Source organism: Salvelinus sp. IW2-2015, linkage group LG31, assembly GCF_002910315.2.
Source record: "Salvelinus sp. IW2-2015 linkage group LG31, ASM291031v2, whole genome shotgun sequence".
Taxonomy (NCBI): Eukaryota; Metazoa; Chordata; class Actinopteri; order Salmoniformes; family Salmonidae; genus Salvelinus; species Salvelinus sp. IW2-2015.
The window spans coordinates 6,003,422-6,024,342 of NC_036870.1; the positions used below are offsets into that span (position 1 = coordinate 6,003,422).

The following is a 20,921-nucleotide window of genomic DNA, read 5'->3' on the forward strand; positions in this document are numbered from 1 at the left end:
TGTAATTCCCAGCCAGATCCACCGGAGTGAAAGCAGCGACAGGGCGGATAAGCCGAACGGAATCCTGAGTGAAGGCACATTTTTTTGCACGACTTGCTATTCTCGACTTTGGCTGGCAACTTTAAATCACGGTGAAGCCKTTCGCCAGTTATCGTCGAAATCCGCTCAATAAAAAAAGCGACCGGGCTCCGGAAAGGATTGTTGATGAAATGTCAAAAAGGAGGAATCTCTCGTCTATTGATATCATAACAAGATTAGTTTTGTTTGGTCTAATTTATCAAAACCCTGAAYGTTTCTAATGGGGCAAAATAATCAATTAACACAGAAATGTCAATTATGTAAGATAATAGACTATCTGCTGTTTGTACTTTCGGGACTATACCAGACTGTTTGAAAATAATAGAAATTACAGTGTGAGGGTGGCTGAGATGTTCCCTCCAAATGTGATAGGGTTTGCTCTTAGCACGTCGTCACTCAGCCAAGAGAGAAATATTTGAATGAAACGGAATTTTAATAATAAGAGGTTTTGATCTAAAATTCCGTCTCTCGCCCCATTATTAAGGACGGCTCCTTTTTATCTCACTTTGAGATGAGGGTTGAAGAGAATCAGATGAAGGGAGCGGAGAGAGCGAGAGAGGAAAAAGTGTGAGAGAGAGAAAAAGAGAGCCCAGCCCCAACGCTTCTGCCTCAACGTTCACTCAGTTCACACTCAGGTGTTCTGTATGATAAACTATCACCACTCAGATATCAAAGTTCTCTCACTTCCAATTGTTCTCCTTTAAAGGCGCGACTAATGACAAAGTTATTCTGTTCAAAGTCTCCTCCTGTAAAGCTAACCGTCCTTCAGATATGCATAACCACTTTGTCTAATCTTTGCTATTTTAACACACTGATTTGACTTGAGAGGAACCCTTTAAAGTCAGACTAAGAAAGGCGAAGATGACTGAAGCTGTCAAGATAAAACTTCTGGGGTATTAATGAGTCATTGGTATCATATTGAATTGCTCGTCTTCTATCACTAAGTGGCCCAAAACTATAGTGCTGTCTTTTAGAAGATTTGGAAGGACAAAGAGAACGTACATAGGAAAGGAGGTATGCTGACATGAGGATTGCCGATGCCCTGGAGCACTCCAACATCTGCCTGGGCAAAATTGCCTCTGTCCTCTGCCCAGGTGTGCCATGAAAGCACCTGAGAGAGAWAGGCAGGATCTCCTCAGCGGTTGGCTGGCCATATCAAATCAAGCTTTATTTGTACAGCACATTTCAGACATGGAATGCAAGTCAAAATGCTTTAAAAGAAAAAAACTATGAAAATAAAAGCTGAAATATTTACTACACAACAAACATAAGATAAAAAACTAAAGAATGACAAAAACTGAATGACTAAAAAGCAATCTGAGCAAAAGCAAAGCTAAAAAGTTGTTTTAAAATCTCTTTTAAATATGTCCACAGTTTCAGATGTGCGTCCATATTCTCTCTCTGTGCTTTGGCTCCAACAATAAGTACCTCGGTCTTGTCTTGATTTAGCTGGAGGAAGTTGCGAGCCATCCAAGTATATAAATCACTAATACAGTTTAATCATTTATCAGTGGAGCTAAAATCCTCTGGTACCTTGTCACGTCCAACTGTAACCTGCAAGCACGTACACACGGATGCACACACACACACACACACACACACCTCTGTCAGTCCACTGTAGTGTACTGTATTAAGTTGTGTCTATGCTCAGGTAGCCATTTTCCCCCCACAAACCTGCTTATTGTCTACGGGAGGCCTCTACAGACGGCAGCTCAAAACCCAATTCTTTGTTTACTTTCATGATTTGTTGAACAGCCTTCCTGCTATGCCCTACACAATGTCAGACCGTGTCAAAAGGAACGAACGTGGACGAAAATGGTCTTGAGTGGCAAGCGAGGAAATGAGAGAGTGTATCCCCATGATGCCCGAAGAGAAAGAGTGAGTGAGGGAGGGAGTCRGACCCTTCAGCGGCATGCAGGCTAAGCTGTCAGAGGTGCGGAAGGCGAAGCCGTTCTCTCRGGTTTGGCCGACCAGTCAGAACTGTCAGAGCCATCACTTTCCATCAGCAGTGGGATCRTTCATAGACCTGCAGCTCTGAAATATGTGTGTTAAAAACACATTCCACTGTCTTCTCTTCTGTTTCTCTCCCAACGGTATTGAAATGTTACGCCACAAGCATTTCGCTACACCCGCAATAACATCTGCTAAATATGTGTATGTGACCAATACGATTGGATTTGAAGGTTGGAGTAGCAGTTCATCTGAGTTTTTTTTTATAAAGGATTTCAGATTTGTTTGTTGGTATTTATTATCTCAGGGAAAAAATCCATATATGTACAGTATATAGAGGGATCRCTGCACGTGACATTTCATTGTGTGCAACAGTACTTATGTATGACTCAATAGTATATCAGGCTGAACTGAAATTCCAAAGATTGGCTGCTCGATCTCTCAACTCATGAAGAGAAAGATAAAGGACGTCTTTATTTAAAGAGTCGCTGGTGGGGTTCATGAGGTGCATCCCGTATAGTACAGTACACGCTCCTCCCTCCCGGTRACTCAAAATGAAAGCCTGGTGGCAAAAGAGAGAGAAGAACCCCCTAGACACACAATGGAACTGTTCCAAATGTTCCAATCCGGAATATCTTCAAGGACAATCAGCTAAATAGTTTACATTAAGAGGGGCTGTGTGAAATCGATTGCTGAAGGTGTTATCTGCGCTCGCAAAAAKGGCTGGTAATTAGTCACGGCTAAAGGAGCATTAGTGAGAGAGCAAGATGGATTTAATCTTTAATATATTTTCGCTGCACTGCAGATACAGTAGCCTCATGAGTGTCTGTCTCTCCCTCTCTGCATGCTATATTCTGCTAGCTAGTCAGACCACTATCTTAAGGCATACCTAGCTARACTTCTCCAACACTGGTGCTAGGCCTGGGCCTGACTGAAGTCCTATAAGGACACTGTTAGCAGGTGTGCTTTTGGAGCAGCTTAGTCTCTGCCATTATTTGTTTGTGCCTAAACCTCAGCAATAAGGCMCTTGAGTAAACCGCAGCTGTTGACTTTTGAGTTTGGACTTGTGCATTCAAAGGTAATCTGCAGGCAAACTGGCTGTGAGTGACCGATTCTGTCCAGATGTGTGTGTGTTTAGAGATTAAACTACTGCAGGGATTGATCATGTCAGCCAATCAGCTCTGCTTGTTCAAAAACAAAAGGCAAATCCTCCCATGAAAAACGACCGTGTGTTCTTTCAGTTGAGGCTCTTGAACCTAATGCCCCTTTCAAAGCTTTTCAAAGGCATCTTATCAACCAGCCACCACTGTTTAAATACTTGTATGTCTACGGCTTGTTTGATGGGCTCTGACAATGTGATTTCATGTGCTTTATTACAGAAGCTCAAACAGAAGAACCAACAGCTGAAGCAGATAATGGACCAGCTCAGAAACCTCATCTGGGAGATAAACTCCATGCTGGCTGTTAGGAGTTGAACGGACACAACACGCGCGGACACAGGCGCATATACACACACACACACACACACACACACACAACACACACACACACACACACACACACACACACACACACACACACACACACACAACCACACACACACACACACACACACACACACACCAACACACACACACACCACACACACACACACACACAACACACACACACACACACACACACACACACCACACACACACAAACACAAAACAAACAAATAAACCAAAAACAGACACAACAAAAAAAACAAATAAAAAATCACAAACACAATAAAAAACACCATTCACACAGACACACCCACCCACACACGCACACAACCAACACACACACACCAACACACCAGACTGGAAGACATGGTTGTTAACTGGATATCTGACAGGGTCCCTTTGAGGCTGATGTTGATGCTGCACTTTAGAAATGCAGGCTTTTGCAATATACCACCCTCAGTCCCAGAAAAAGGAAGGGGAAGAAAGCAAAGAAGAACGAAGAGAAGTTGTGCGATGGAGAAATGCTGATAAACACTCACCGTACAGTTTATTAGGTACACCCATTTAGTAACAGGTCGGACCCTCCTTTGCCTCCAGAASAGCCTGAATTCTTTGGCGTATTCTACAAGTTGTCGGGAAAYGTTCCACAGGGATGTTGGTACATGCTGACGCGATGGCATCATGCAGTTGCTGCTGATTGAATGGCGGTACATTCATTGTACATAATAAACTGTCCGATGAGTGTAGTTGTCGCTTACAATATGGTTATTAAGAGGACTTTCAGAGTTATAGTTTATTTAATATCCTAAGATATTTGACAAATACTACATTTACCCATTTAGAGGAGTTTTGAAGTTCGATTTCCTTCAAGATGTGTTTATACATTCCTAAACCATTTKAACTAAAATGACATACAGGATGACATGTTTGTGGTGAAGAAGAGCACAGATCTGTGCAAAAATACCATAAAACTAATCATAAGGCACATTGTTGAAAAAAAGTTTCAAATTAAATCACTGCTAGATTGAGGTTTCCAATTTTTTCCCCCCACATAGATCTTCTCTTTTGCACCATGAAAATGGTACAGTGTAGTGAAATGAAAGAGTTTTGTGTTTTGCTTCTGCTTTTCATGTGTGGTTGGCTGCTTGATGTAGAAGTGTCAATGCAGTATCCCCTGGACTTTATGGTGATCACAATGTCTGGTTAACTTTAGGAGTTCTATGGCGCTATAAATCCTGCTGTGGTTTAGACCAACACTGTTTCTGTCTGTTCTATTTTCATATCTGTGGGGCTCACTGCTCACGAGAACAGCCTGATCAAGTAGGGACGTCCGTATGTGGTCTTTTTGGATTGTCCCCAGGCTTTAAACACTTCTTTTTTTTTAAATTACAGGCAGAAACAGTGCCAGCCCAGTCAATAAGAGACATAAGCAGCTGATTAGGGCCCTGCGGTCGCTAGGGGCCCCCGACCCTTGGATTGAATCCCTGTGTTATGATACTGATGATTTGACGGGATAGATGGTTTGTTTACATAGCTGATGGTTTTGACGGTTGTGGCTAGATGGRATAGGTGAAGCTCCGCTTCAAGGGCAGAACTAACTTGACTGGTTGGATGAAAGCTCAGTGGGTGGAGTTTTCAGGGGGTAAATCCTGTTGCCATTTCAAATCCCGATTGCGACTTTTGTTTTCCAACCTTACCTAAAGTTCTTAACTAATGACATTTCTAATCTATTGACTTAAGTTTCTGACTGAACAGTTTTAAATATATGAAAATACCAGAGCAGTGGATTGGGCAATGGGGTAGGGACCAGAAGGTCATGGGTTTGAATCTTTCGGATCAATGGCCTTTTCACAAAGGTTTATTGTTGCCTTTCCCTAGCAGGGAATTCTCACCCTCAACACCCAAACCATCTTTCAACCATCTTTCTTACTAGCGGGGTTGGAGAATATTCTCTCCTGTCTTCGATTGGGATTTCAATTTGATGGGTGAATCTCATTTGTTGCTCTCTGATTCCTATCTCCTTGCCTCCTCAAAATGCACTAGAGGAGAATATACAAGGGCAGGAACCGCAGATATTCAAGGAAATACAATGAGATTCACGCCGACCCGTTCCCAAAATATTGTTGTTCAAGTTAATATCGCAAACTTGCCAAATCAAAAATATAAAACGTATAATCAAGGAGATTTGATGAACAAAATAAATGAATAACCCAGTGTGCTAGTGCATGGTGCCTGCTACATCAGGGATGTGGCTTTGATCCCTATAAGAGACGCATAAATKCTTGGGCATAGCCAAAGGTTGACCACACAAATGAACCATGAATAGGCAAGGAGATCACAATTCAAAGGTTCAGGAGGCACCTTTGAATTGGTGGCAAAATAAAGGCAGGCAAAATAAAGGCTTTTAATTATAAACAGTAATGACAAACTCCGYGTGGAAGAGCTCTCAGTGCAGGCCAGGTGCTGCCTATTTGAACCATAATTAGGACAGGTGCCCTGTAGAGCAGGGGGTTCTGGGCCTTGTAGTCTTTACCATGATGGCCATCTTAAGGCAGACGCCCTGTGGATCCCGGATAGCATGGACCATCGGTGGAGGGGCTTGTCACATCACGTAAGTGTGTGGTAGTGCAACAACATGAGACAGGGGCTTTAAGCAATTAAAATAGTACTTTAATAAGAATGTTATACATGGTTACAGAGAATAGAAACCGTAAAAAGCATGACAAAAACTCATCAGGAATGTGTGGTAGGTAGCCTTCTTACAGTCACTCAATAAACCCATGTCACATTTTTTAGATGGCTGTCTAGACTAACTTGCTTAGCAATCTAAACATCATGGCCAAATTACCAACCAGATAAACAGGGAACGTGCCCAGGAGCCTTGACCTCCAGGAGGCCTCCATTGATTTTGTTAGTCACRCAGATGGCATAAGTCATGGTAAAATGTATAGAATTGCAGGAAATTAGCTYGTAAACGGCAAACTTTTCTATCAAACCCATGGCAAAACTGCACATTTTCCTCTCCACCGCCAAGAGGGTGGCACTAAAAAGTTGCMAGCAAGGTTGTTTTGTTTTGCCCATAAGGCTAGGGACGGCCCTGGGCGGAAAGGAGGAGACTGGGGCCGACAACAGAGAAAGGGCATGCCGCGGGCCATCAGGTCTCGGATATTAATATCAATATCAGCTTCAGATACGATTCCGATAAATAATTTAGAAGCTGGTTTGGGTCGTATCCAAGTTGTGTTATGAGGTTATTGTCCACAGGGAGATGGTAGAGGACATAGTATGCATTCCAAATGGCACCCTGTTCCCGATATAGTGYACTACTTTTGGCCAGAGCCTATGGGTCTCCGGTCAAAAACAGTGCACTATGTAGGGAATATGGTGCCATTTGGGATGCTCTTCCACAAAGTAAAAATCAATTGCTGGATAGTGGATCATAATTTCTCTTCAATGGWATAATTCCAACCTGGTTATGGTTGAGGACAATGGTGAAGGACTATCATTGTATGGTACACAAGGAATACATTCTCATTCAGTTGAAAGTACARTATATTGATTTGTCTGTTTATTGTAATAATGGGCCTCCTTGTTTCTGCACCATTCAAAACAAACCATTTGCCGACATTACTATGCTTACGTTAAACAGCAGGCTACACCTCGCATCAAAGCAATGAAGACACACTCACGCATCTATGATCAAATGTATTGTTTTTATATAAATCAATTCTTACAAAATCTTCATTTTTCTATTTCATTTATTACCCCTATAAAATTAATTTGTTAATTACAAGGTAGAAGGGAGGAAGGCATCAGGACAGCTGGAAATKAAGTCATTAAAAATAGCTTGTCTGTTTGTGATACAGTTAAGTACTGATAAATAATTCCATAGAAAAAGTGGTCATGCAGGCGCGTTGTTGGTCGTCAACACAGTTTGGTATCCAACAGGGAACCGAGGTGTCGTGGATGAAACAGAGTGGTGATGAAACTCCAGTGTATGTCGAGATTAACGAGACCCCTATATGGTGCTCCTCTTCTGACTGACTAATGGTCAAAATGGCAGTGTGTGTTATCATGAGCTCACAAACCAACGTTTTATTTAAAAAAAAAAAGGCACAATCAAGGACAGTAACCATCCTGCACATCCAACCAACCACACTGATAGAGGCCATGCATTGCTAAACCATTAGAATGTCTGGTATCCGACGGTATCGTGGAAGGATATGTTTAACTGAKACATCTAGTGTTGTATTACAAGGTCATATGTCTATTTCATTCAACATTACCATTTTGAATTGACTATATTTGTACCAGATATGGTCAGAGAGTTGCCAGTTTCCCCAGAAGCATCAACGAGTATGCAGACGTGGACAGTGACAAACATTACAGTGGATCTGAGAAGACACACATTACAGCAACAAAAGAAAATCCTCGATCTGTTACAAGAGACCCAGCTACATATTGGTTTCCAAATAGTCTTTGGTTGCTTTTGCAATACAGTTCACAGAATCTAAATGCTCACAGCAAATCTAATTCTAGATTATTGGTAGCATCTCGTCTCCATGGCGATTCTGAATTAAATTACATGGAAACTGTATTTCTATAWTGGTTGCAATTGCTCTACATAGGGATGTTTTTATTCAGTGGAAATGAAAAAATATATATTGACAACAATGTGAAAAAAATAAATGTTCAACTTACAAAATCAGAATATTTTTGCTCATCAACTGTTCCCTCAGCCAAGAAATCCTGTTATTTTCCCCTGTCATTTCATACTATACACTGTCTGGTTTTGTTCACATATGAAAATAAATATACATGTTTATGTACAGAAATGAGTTAAGATCTTCTGAAATGTCTCTGGTTTCACCTATGAAGTCAATGTGCAAGGCTGGGGGACTTTCTCTTTTGAGATGATAACAACAAGTTCAGACAATCCTAAGAAGGCTTGACATGAATTCAAACAAAGATGGTTTACTGAACTTCAAACGGGGACCAACGCTTTTCATAATCATTGAGATGCATGTCTACTGCCAAGAGATCCAAGGCTTGCTGTAAGTCAGCACCAAATACAACGTAAATCTCTCTTGGCCAATATCAAATCATACAAGTTCATTCCAAACTCCTTCTCCCAGAGTACATTTCCTGAAAGAAAATACAAACGTATGCAAAAATGTAGTGAAAAAACTMTATGCTGACAATATACCAGCTACTAAATCTAATCTGTACTGTAGTATTACATGTTGATGATGATAATATCACATACGACATTGTGAGAACGGCAAGAGTAGATAGCCCAGGCCCACCGATGACAATATCAACTCATTGGCCATGTATAAACCTAGTGGACACTGACCTTCATTGATTGTATCCTGATATGAAAACAAAATCAAATGTGAAGGAGTCTATAACGACCTCAATAAGAAATGACGCAGATACAACGAAGGGGGGGGGGGGGGGGGAATTGGGGGTGAAGAAAATGGATAGTTGAGCTTTGGCTCACAGCTGACACACTACTGTCCGGTTTCCCTGAGCCAGATCCAGAATCGTCCTGAACTAAAATTAACATTCAATGGAGCATCATTGAGAAAATATTTTTTTGTCCAGGACTAGGTTTAATCTGTGTCCGGGAAACTGGCCCTTTAAGTTCAGTCACCTTCACAATAAAAAGGTCACTACGCTCCTTCAAGTCTTCAGACATTCAAGTACCTGTTCGAGTGGACTGGCAGGGCTCTGGTGTGGTACAAAGGCAAAAGCCTCTTCACAATAGGATATCACTATACAGCCATGAACTTCCACATTTCTTGAAGCCATTTCCTTGAAATTGATCAATAAAATATACCGTTTTTTTCCCTATTCGACCACAATACACCTGTTACCAATGACTGGCAAAAAAAATTGTCAGGACAAATGTAGTTGAGCTGGGATGAGTTAGTATTGTGAGTATAACAGCATCACAGGAAGACTTGGCGCAACAGAAATGATGAACTAAGACGGTAGTGAAAAACATTACAACGACAAGGCGAGGGGGAGCTGGTTGTCTTTTCTCTGTAAACCTGGAGCCAAAGGGTCAAGGTTGTGGGTCACAGCTTCCAGAGCAGAGTCAGACATGATGGGAAATAGAGACAGAAGGTTTCATCAAGGGCTGCTCCCCAGGGAAACCCAACACTTCAAATGAAATGGCTTTCTCTAATTGAACACAAAACATATGTCCCCTGACGAATGGTCTAGGAGATGGCTATGTCTATCGAATGGCTTTGAGGCTTAAATTTCACCAGCATCATTATGATGTGGTGAATCTAGGAAGAATAACACATATTACAGAGGGCATTTCAACTATATAGTATCTTCTACTGCTTTCGGTATCGATTTATGGAAAATATGTGCAATAAGCAATTTAAAAAGGCAGCACTAATGTGAATTTCGGGGACATGGCACAACAGACGCGTTTCACATTTACATTTGCAAAATCTCTTAACACTGCTGTGGAAATGACGCAGGCAACTAAAGAATTGTTTAGGTTCTAAATTTAGCATGCACTCCTTCTGCCACGGTAGTGCTCGTAAGCAATAAAGGGGAAATAAATGGGTGAAAAGGGTTTGGTTTAGAAGGCAGTGTTCTGCTCCATTTCATCCAGAAATGTTCATTTTGCTCATTCCGACGGAGGGAAAGTACTCTGTTTGGGCTTATGGTTGGATGAGCTTACTTTTAGCCTCTGTACACACACTGGAACTGAACTTTTGAGGAGAAAACAAAAAACATGAGAAGAAAAGTAACACTGCTTTTGAGAGTTTTGAAGGGRAAAAAAAGGCTTATCATTGCAATAAATCTGACAGAAATAAAAAATCAAACTATCCGAAATTCAAGGAATGAGCATAGAGTTCATGTTTATGTGGGTTTTGTGACTGCCGCATTGCAATACGAGTGGCACCATTTGAAAACGGCGGCTTTTAAACTGTCCTTCCAGTAAAAGAATAACAAAACTCTACTTTCTCGACCTTGACCGCCAAATGCTGAATTTGATTAAATCACACGGAACAGTTCTTAGGACGATAAGACACCCAACGCTTCAAACCCCAGTAAACACATGGGAGGGAAGTATGGATCAAAAATTAAGGAAAGAAATAGTTACAGGGTTACCCAGGGTCCAGAGCAGGGGCTGGTGGTGAGTGCGTCAGAGGTTCTGATGCAGACATAGGGAGGTCATGAAGGGGTCAAGGTGAGGTTAGGAAGGGTTGCATTGAGTCTAGGTTACCAGTCCGTGGCGGATCTGATCTGTGGTTGGGTTGTCATGTTGGACACCTCCCTTCCTCTACCATCCTGCACATGAGTCACAGGAAAGTCTCTCGTCATTCTCTCCTTTGTGGCATTCATACAAAAAAAATATGATATCTAAGAGTCTCATTGTCAGTAGTTTGTGTGTTTATGTGAACATACTATAGACCTGTATATCCTGTGTGTGTGTGTGTGCGTAGTTCTCCAGAGACCGCAATTCCACTTGTTTCACTTGTCAAGTCCTGTGGTCATTGGCAATGTGCTGAGTAGAAGACGGAGCTGTAGCGCCCCCCCTAGGATCCAAGTTGGCTGACTGTCCTACTGCCACTGTCATGGTCCTCCTACGGCTGCTCTCCAGCGAGCCTGTCTGTTACTACCGCTACCGCCTCCCCCGGCCTCTCCAGCAGGGGGCGCGCGTCCTGTCAGAGCCTCTCGATGTCCCTGTATTTCTTGCGCAGGATGGAGACCTGGTCCTTGAACAGCACMGGGTCCAGCCTCATTTGGGAGTGGACCAGGGGCATGCCGCCAAACCAGCTGGCGAACTTGTTCATGCACGTCTGCCGCTGGGCGAAGTGGTCCGGGTCAGCCCAGCGTGACGCCCGCGACGACTGCACGGCGGGAGGAGCAAGAAAGACAAAAGGCAAAGATAAGTTATTGTTTGATCATAGCAGCACGTCATGAMACTAAATCATATCAGGGTTTCTCAAAACGCTGGGTGGGGTCTAGTGCTGGGCGATATGACCAAAAATCCATAGTGATAAACTGACCCATTTTTTGCTTTAATGATAAATCAGCGAGAAATAAGAAGAATGAACTTCATAACCATCAAATTATTCTGCGAATCAGGGGCACAACTTTCACTGGGGAAGGGTGGAACCCCACATTCTGAAATGGCATTTTTGTCCCTCCCAGTTTAATTATTGGAATATGATACAAAACGAGGCACCAGTGTGCTTTAGGACCATGCAGACGCCTCTGAGCGTTCGGGTAGGCTGTTTGGTGTATATGGAGGACTGGATTTAGGACCCCACGGACACCCCAGAGCGGGCTGACAGGCTGTGTGAAGGCAAAGCCTCTGGAAGGCTGGTTGGACCTGCACGGGAGAGTTGATTATAATTAAGCAGTTACCTTACCAGCTACACCACCGAGTTCTAACAGGAATAGAAACTGGCTACTCTTTAGTTGCGTGATGTAGCTGGCAAGGTAACTGCTGTTTAACATAAAAAAAGCGAGTATTGTAACTGACATGTAACGTTAGCTAATGTTTCATCCCCTCTCAAGTGAGGTGAATGAATAAGCTACGCTAGTGAGTAGCTACCCACAGCCAGGTCAGCTCTGAACTCCTAGTTATCTGTCAGATATTAATAATAGCCACCTCATATCGCTATCTAACAGCAGTTGTTTGTATGGACATGTTTTGTAGCCTTTGTTGTGTTACGTTTCAGAAGTAAATGAACTTGGCAAGTTTTCGCCAGTTGATGTACCGTTAGAGAGAGCCAAAAGTTGGCTTACAGTAGCTATCAAACTAGACCTGAATACAACGATGAAACCATCGGCCAAACAATTGAAGATTGATATTCTGAAGTTTTTTTCAGTGCAATGTGAGTTGTATTAGTCACTATGTCAGTGTAACGCTATTGATCTATCAGTTTCCCGAGCAAAATTCCCTAATTTTCACACGGACACAGTCATTAACAACTCTAACGTTACAGGTGTCACTGTCATGGTGCACAGTGGAGGTCTGTGCGGCTTTCTGTCCGACTCCCACCCGCTAACTTACCGCAAGAACTGGTCCCAAACCCAACCACAATGTTATTTTAGGCGTATGTGACGCAGCTCACTTGCCAGCCATGGCCCCGAGCAATTTGGCACCCTATAGGCAATATCAAATTCGCAAAAATAATTTAAGAAATAGGTTAAATTACCAGAGATTCTCACATGGCCCTTCCATTGTATTACTGGGCTATATCAGCCAATATGCTCGATGTAGTTTGAAGAGAGCATTAGTTGGACTTTCTCTTGAGCTATTTGTATAGTCTACCTTTAAGGAGTGGGAAGACAGAGAAATATGGGTGATCAATATTTAGCCATATTTCTASGCAATGTAGTAAAGTATATACTAATCATAGGCCTATTTAGGAAGTACATTTCCGTGGAAAGACAACTGTCCCGTGTTTCTCCGACCATGTATACATAGACGGATCTATTTAATTGAGGCCACACGCGCACCTGATCTCGCAGGCTACTGAACTGGAGGACACTTGCTACGTTTTTAGGAGGCTGATTTGCAGGCAGAGACAAATAAATGATAACTTTTTGAAAATAAAAAGGGCAACGCTAGTCTAACCTATGTGCGCGCTGTGCTTTTTCCTTTTCAAATCATGATAAAAAATGTGTTTTATTACACTTCAACTCACGTTGGTTGAGCGCCCTCCACTTCTTTTCATTATCAATATTTATTTACAGACACTACACTACAGTCTAACCAGATTTAAGTTCATTTCATATTCAAGTTAACTGCCATGTGATTCTCTGCCCATGTAGGCAGCCTACTCTATTTCAATGAGACCACACATACTGTACTAGGCACACGTGAACTCTCACGYCCAACTAGGAGAGRTAGGCTACTGAAGTTGAAGCAGCGAATTGTGTGAATAATGCAAAACATATATGCTTTTAATACAATAGGTAGGCTAACGCATACAAAGCAGAAAGAGGGCCGTTTCCAAATAATCTGTGGACAACAAAAATATTTTCATCCCAAAGTCATCTGTCTGACTGCCAGCAGCATGAAAAATGCCAACCGCACAGCAATGATCTCTGTTGGGACCCGCACGTCCCGCAGACATCCCGTGGGAATGCTGCTCTCAAGTGCTTATTAGCAGGATCAGATGGTGACAGGGGTCCCAGCAGGGTCAGACAGCCAGGGAGGACCAGCCTACGGAGCTCAGGGGAATTTTGCAGTATATTTAGTGAATGATACAAAGTTCTATCTTGAATTGATGGGTAGACCTACAGTAGCTACAGGGCAACAGTTGAAGTTTAAAGCTACAGTCTGTGATCTGGGAATCATGATCATTTCAATGATTGAACCGTTGATTCTATTCTTGGATAATATAATGTATACATGTCCATGAAGGTAATTCTTTGTCGTGCCTCATTTTAGGAGGATCAGATGGTGACAGGGGTCTCAGCAGAATCAGGCAGCCAGGGAAGACTAGTCTGTGACAGAGGTGAGGTGAATCTTTGAAGATACAACACTTTATTATCTCTGTCCAGCAAACACTGGACAAGCTGGATGCTATTTTAAGGCATTCTGACAAACCTCAAAAGTTGATTTCCAAACTGTATCAAAGGGTTGATAGTGGCTTTTCCCCGATGACACAAAACATGTAAAACAAAAATGTGAGGAAGACCTGGGAGACGCTATTGATGATGGTGAATGGATACAGATGTGTTAGAATGCCCAGTCATGTTCATATAATCTCAGACATAAATGACTACAGTTGAAGACCATCCGTAGAACATACTATATGCCAGTGAAATGGAATATCATGCACAGGTGTAAAGCACAAACGGRGACATAATTGCATATGTTGGGGTCTTGTGAAGGCTGTCTGAATTCTAGCAAAGACTATGTTCTTTTATCGAAGCATGTCTTCAGATTCTCCCTGTTTTTGTTTGCTTGGAAATGTTGATACTGGAGACTTATCAGAAGAAACTTGTGTAACCAAGCATTTATAAATGGCTAATAAATTCATTGCCATTATTTGGACGGTTGGTTATCCTCCCACAATGTTTGGAAGAAATGAAAAGTTATGTACAGTATCACTAGATGTGTTTTAAGATTAAGGGTATACTGTGCAACTTTCATAAGTTCTGGATGCCTTATGTGGAATGCTTCACGACAAAAGGGAGTCTGTACTGTAAACATGCCTACTTCAGGGGAGATTTAGGCAATCCCTAGCTGCTGGGCTGCACAGTCCTGGCCCTTGGGGATCTGCTGTACTGTTGTCACTCTGGCCTTTGCCTAACACACCTGAAACCAATAATGAATGTTTCACTGAGATCCTAAAGCTGAGTGGGGTGTGTTGGGTTGGGGCGCTGCAGGGCCGTGGACCCCTAGGGACAGAACGGGGTGACCCAGCTATATTGTGTGCAAGTAAAGAGCTCTACAGTACTATTAGGCCTGTGATGTGAATTATATGGAGGGTGTACTGTTTCTGTGTGTTAATGTGTAGGAGTATGTGTGTTTTCAAATAGCACTGCTGGGTGATTTAAAAAGTCATAGTCAATAGATCAATAGTATAGTATATTAGTATATTAATAGTAATAGTATATTATTAGTATATTATTTTTAAATTTACAATATGTAGAATCTACGAGAATAGAAAGGTTCAGAACTTTTGTGAAACATCACAGCACAGTTGAAAAAAAATATGGCAAATAGAAATCCAATATGGATGGTGTTAAGAGATAGATGGGAGGGGTTGACTGAAGCTGAAGGATGGGACTAAAAACAAACAAAAGATAACTATTGTAAACTATACTGTGTCTGTAAAATGTATATAGTATGTATAAGCTAGAAGTAGAAGCCTAAGTGTTGTTGTCCATTAGTTTTCTCCAATTAGGGTTAGGGGAAAATATATATATACACTACCGCTTAAAAGTTTGTGGTCACCTAGAAATGTCCTTGTTTTTGAAAGAAAAGCAATTTTTTTGTCCATTAAAATAACATCAAATTGATCAGAAATACAGTGTTAATGTTTTAAATGACTATTGTAGCTGGAAATGGCAGATTTTTAAAATGGAATATCTACATAGGTGTACAGAGGCCCATTATCAGCAACATCACTCCTRTGTTCCAATGGCACTTTGTGTTAGCTAATCCAAGTTTAGCATTTTAAAAGGCTAATTGATCATTAGAAAACCCCTTTGCAATTATGTTAGCACAGCTGAAAACTGTTGTTCTGATTAAAKAAGCAATAAAACTGGCCTCCTTTAGACTAGTTGAGTATCTGGRGCATCAGCATTTGTGGGTTCGATGACAGGCTCAAAATGGCCAGAAACAAATAACTTTCTTCTGAAACTCATCAGTCTATTCTTGTTCTGAGAAATGAAGGATATTCAATGCGAGAAATTGCCAAGAAACTGAAGATCTCGTACAACGCTGAGTACTACTCCCTTAACAGAACAGCGCAAACTGGCTCTAACCAGAATAGAAAGAGGGAGGCCCCAGTGCACAACTGAGCAAGAGTACTATTTAATGAAGCTGCCAGTTCAGGACTTGAGGCGTCTGTTTCTCAAACTAGACACTCTAATGTACTTGTCCTCTTGCTTGGTTGTGAACCAGGGCCTCCCACTCGTCTTTCCATTCTGGTTAGAGCCAGTTTGCACTGTTCTGTTACCACCTGTTAAATCTATGACGTTAAAATGCCTATTTACTCTGTTCCATCTGACTGTTCCATCAGCCCAGCCAGGCAATTTATAAACTTGATCTCCACTAGACATTATCTTACATTTCTTTTAGACCAACATTTAGTTTTCAATAGCGGAGATTTGTATAAAGCTTGCGGTCTGTCTCTGACATTTTCAACATTGTTTCAATATTCAAATTCGATCTCCAAGCGGTCCCATAGTAATGAACGTGTCGGGAGTCGGGACGAGAAAGACAGGCAGAAATTCTCAGCCATTCAAAATCATGAATCAGCTGGCACCATTTTTATGGCTATATACAAATAAATTATTGGGTCTCTGGCAACCGAACCGATAGAACGAACGACCAGCCGGCCTGAGAAGCAACCCTAGATTTGTGTCGGGACTATATCTTGTGGAAGGATGAAATAAACTCAGCAAAAAAAGAAACGTCCCTTTTTTAGGACCCTGTCTTTCAAAGATAATTCGTAAAAAATCTAAATTACTTCACAGATCTTCATTGTAAAGGGTTTAAACACTGTTTCCCATACTTGTTCAATGAACCATRAACAATTAATGAACATGCACCTGTGGAACGGTCGTTAAGACACAAACAGCTTACAGACGGTAGGCAATTAAGGTCACAGTTATGAAAACTTAGGACACTAAAAAGGCCTTTCTACTGACTGAAAAACACCAAAAGAAAGATGCCCAGGGTCCCTGCTCATCTGTGTGAATGTGCCTTAGGCATGCTGGAAGGAGGCATGAGGACTGCAGATGTGGCCAGGGCAATAAATTGCAATGTCTGTAATGTGAGACGCCTAAGACAGCGCTACAGGGAGACAGGACAGATAGCTGATCGTCCTCGCAGTGGCAGACCACGTGTAACAACACCTGCACAGGATCGGTACATCCGAACATCACACCTGCGGGACAGGTACAGGATGGCAACAACAACTGCCCGAGTTACACCAGGAATGCACAATCCCTCCATCAGTGCTCAGACTGTCCGCAATAGGCTGAGAGAGGCTGGACTGAGGGCTTGCAGGCCTGTTGTAAGGCAGGTCCTCACCAGACATCACCGACAACAACGTCACCTATGGGCACAAACCCACTGTTGCTGGACCAGACAGGACTGGCAAAAGTGCTCTTCACTGACAAGTCTTGGTTTTTGTCTCGCCAGGGATGATGGTCGGATTCGCGTTTTTGGTCTAAGGAATGAGCGTTACACCGAGGCCTGTACTCTGGAGCGGGATCGATTTGGAGGTGGAGGGTCCGTCATGGTCTGGGGCGGTGTGTCACAGCATCATCAGACTGCGCTTGTTGTCATTGCAGGCAATCTCAACGCTGTGCGTTAGAGGGAAGACATCCTCCTCCCTCATGTGGTACCCTTCCTGCAGGCTCATCCTGACATGACCCTCCAGCATGACAATGCCACCAGCCATACTGCTCATTCTGTGCGTGATATCCTGCAAGACAGGAATGTCAGTGTTCTGCCATGGCCAGCAAAGAGCCCGGATCTCAATCCCATTGGGGCACATCTGGGACCTGTTAGATCGGAGGGTGAGGGCTAGGGCCATTACCCCCAGAAATATCCAGGAACTTGCAGGTGCCTTGTTGGAAGAGTGGGGTAACATCTCACAGCAATAACTGGCAAAGCTGGGGCAGTCCATGAGGAGGAGATGCACTGCAATACTTAATGCAGCTGGTGGCCACACCAGATACTGACTGTTACTTTTGATTTTGACCCCCCCCTTTGTTCAGGGACACATTATTCCATTTCATTTAGTCATGTCTGTGGAACTTGTTCAGTTTATGTCTCAGTTGTTGAATCTTGTTATGTTCATACAAATATTTACACATGTTAAGTTTGCTGAAAATAAACGCAATTGATAGTGAGAGGACGTTTCTTTTTTTGCTGAGTTTAGTATGAATAAATTCATCAAAGTAAMATTTTTTWATGAAAATATGTCAATCATTATTTGAATATGTTGGTAACCTGTTGTATAAAAGTGACACGTGGCAATATATCCTCCAAACACCGGCTTCGAGGGCATTATCACTTAAATAATCCACGCTCTAGACTGCCTTTCAAGCCAATGAGTATTCAACAATGCCATGCTATAACTGAGCAATAAGGCCCGAGGGGTAAATGTGGTAAATGGCCAGTATACCATACAGTGGAGTGTCTGGATACAGCCCTTAGCTGTGGTATATTGGTCATATACAACAAACCCCTGAGGTGCCTTATTGCTATTATAAACTGGTTACCAATGTAATTAGAGCAGTAAAAAGAAAATGTCTCATACTCGTGGTATATGGTCTGACATACCATTCTGGGCTCGAACCATCCATTTTATAATTAAGCAATAAAGCATGAGGAGGTGTGGTATATGGCCAATAWACCACTGCTAAGGGCTGTTTTTATGCACGATGCAAGCAAGTTTTCTGAGCCATGAATGTTGAAAGCTGTGGTATATTAGACCATATGACAAAAACATTTAATTACATCTAATTTTATTGGTAACCAGTTTATAATAGCAATAAGGCACCTTGGGGGTATATGGTATATGGGCAATATACCAAGGCTTTCACCCAATCAGCATTCAGGGCTCGAAACACCAGGTTTATAATGGCTAGCAGTAAAAAATAAATATTTTGTCATACCCGTGGTATATGGGGTGTGGTATATGGCCAATATACCACGACTAAGGGCTGTATCCAAGCACTGTGTGTTGCGTCGTGCCTAAGAACAGTCCTTAGCCATGTTATATTGGCCATATACCACACCCCCTTGGACCTTATTGCTTAAATATACCATGGCTAAGGGCTGTTCTTACTCACAACGAGAAGCGGAGTGCCCGGATGCAGCCCTTAGCCATGTTATCTTGGCCATATACCGCAAACCCTTGAGATGCCGTATTGCTATTATRAACTGGTTACAAACATAAATAAAACAGTAAACTAGTATTTTTGCCTCATACTCGTGGTATATTGTCAGATATACACAGCTGAAATGCTGTTTCAGCATCCAGTACCCAAACTACCCAGTTTATAATGTCTTATTATACATACCTGTCCCATCATGGTCTCTTTGTACTGCTTCTTCTGGGTGACCTTGATGGGCGGCAGCTTGGTGACGGCTGACACCAGGAAGTTCATGAGGATGTCCTCACAGTTAGCCAGCTGGTCCACCATGCCCTTCAGGCTGGCAGGCAGGAAATTGGTGTACAGGAAGTGGTAATATCTGAGGAGGAAGAATAAGTTAGTGAACAGGAAGTGGTAATATTTGGAGAGGGAGAAGAAGAAGAGTTGAGAGGGAGATTTGGAGGTATTTGGAAAGACCTGGGACTCACTCAAGATTAGAGTTTGGATCGATTGATTGAGTTAAAAGCTAATCAAGGAGTTCAATGTACGTTTTATAACAGTGCTGAAATGAGTCTTTGTTGAACAACTGAATGAAAAAGAATGTAATGAGGGTTGGGACATGATCCACGATGCACCACTCAACATGACTGATGTACAGTATGTGGCCTCAGGCTACCTACTACAGTAGTGTTCAGTGGAGGTTTATGTCACTTTCAATTGTGTGTGATACCTTTCCATTCCAGCCATTACAATAAGCCCGTCATCCGATTTCTTAATCCACCAGCCTCCACTGGTAGTCAGTGCTTGTCTTGGGCACGAGCTTACCAGAAAAGAGTACTGGCACCTCAAATGCTCTACTGCTTGAGTTCCTGCACCTGTTATAGAATATTAGCTCAGAAAGTATTGTGAAGCTCCTGTACCTAAATATAAACATTACCAGCACCCAAAATAAGTACCGGCACCTATTTCAGTCCAAGTCAAGCACTTCTGGTAGTGTAATACTGTTGAACAGGGTGAAGTTGCACCTATACACTGATCTTGGGTCAGTTTTCTGATCCTAGATCTGTACCTAGGGGAAACGTCACCCTGGAGCTTGTACTGTAGCCTACTGCACCTGTGGTAGATGGCAGCTCCGGTCAGCACCATGGAGTAGTCGTTGGTCCACTTGGAAGTGTAGCCCCAGCGCTCTTTGTTGCTGTCCCAGAAGTGGCTCCGGGCCGGGTAGCCCACCAACCTCTCTGGGAAGCTCTGCCACACCGTGAAGGCAAAGTCCACCTGAGGAGGAAGACAAATCCGCTAGCAGACACCATGGATTCCAGTCATTGCACTAGCGCTAGTTAGCAACTTCCTTCAAACTGCACGCAGACATTAAAATGGTRTCCACRAGTTCATCTGACTCTGGAGAAGTAGATAAAGGGCCTCATAGCAAAATTCCCAAAGTATCCGTTTAGTACACATTTTATACACAATGAATGCACACTCTCCATTTATTTTTTATTTAACTAGGCAAGTCAGTTAAAGAACAAATGATTATTTACAATGACGGCCTGCCCCGGCCAAACCCTCCCCTAACCCGGACGATGCTGGGCCAATTGTGCGCCGCCCTATGGGACCATGCACAGAGCTTATAGACAGATACGCGCCCTCTCTCGAATGCCTCGTCACACAAACGCATTACACAAACGTGTTTTCAAAAGCCCTCTGCAGTTGGCTGACMTCTCGCTGGTTGATCAAAGCATTTAAATAAATAAAATCAGAGAAAACAGACAGGGTCAGCCTGGTTCCGGCAGCAGCCAGACAGAGCCTGCGTCCCAAATAACACCTTCCTCCCAATAGAGCACACTATAG

At 42.5% G+C, this 20,921-nt stretch overlaps 2 protein-coding genes across 3 annotated transcripts in view; one reads left to right on the forward strand and one right to left on the reverse strand.

The window, feature by feature from the left end:
• med30 (mediator complex subunit 30) overlaps positions 1-20,921 on the forward strand; it is a 109,305-nt gene that overhangs the window by 23,669 nt on the left and 64,715 nt on the right. The window contains exon 5 of one of the 2 annotated variants that reach the window (XM_070436262.1): positions 3,408-3,507. In XM_070436262.1, the coding sequence (XP_070292363.1) occupies positions 3,408-3,503 (96 nt within the window). In that variant the 3' untranslated portion in view covers positions 3,504-3,507. Of the gene's footprint in view, positions 1-3,407; positions 3,648-20,921 lie in introns of those variants that run through there. The other variant, XM_023976646.2, reaches the window with a different exon arrangement.
• Positions 7,619-20,921, reverse strand: part of ext1b (exostosin glycosyltransferase 1b) — a 41,055-nt gene continuing 27,752 nt past the window's right edge. Inside the window, exons 7-9 of the mRNA XM_023976131.2 lie at positions 20,188-20,348; positions 19,281-19,452; positions 7,619-11,398 (exon numbers count right to left, since the gene is read on the reverse strand). Coding sequence (XP_023831899.2) covers positions 11,213-11,398; positions 19,281-19,452; positions 20,188-20,348 — 519 coding nt within the window. The 3' untranslated portion in view covers positions 7,619-11,212. The remainder of the gene's footprint in view (positions 11,399-19,280; positions 19,453-20,187; positions 20,349-20,921) is intronic.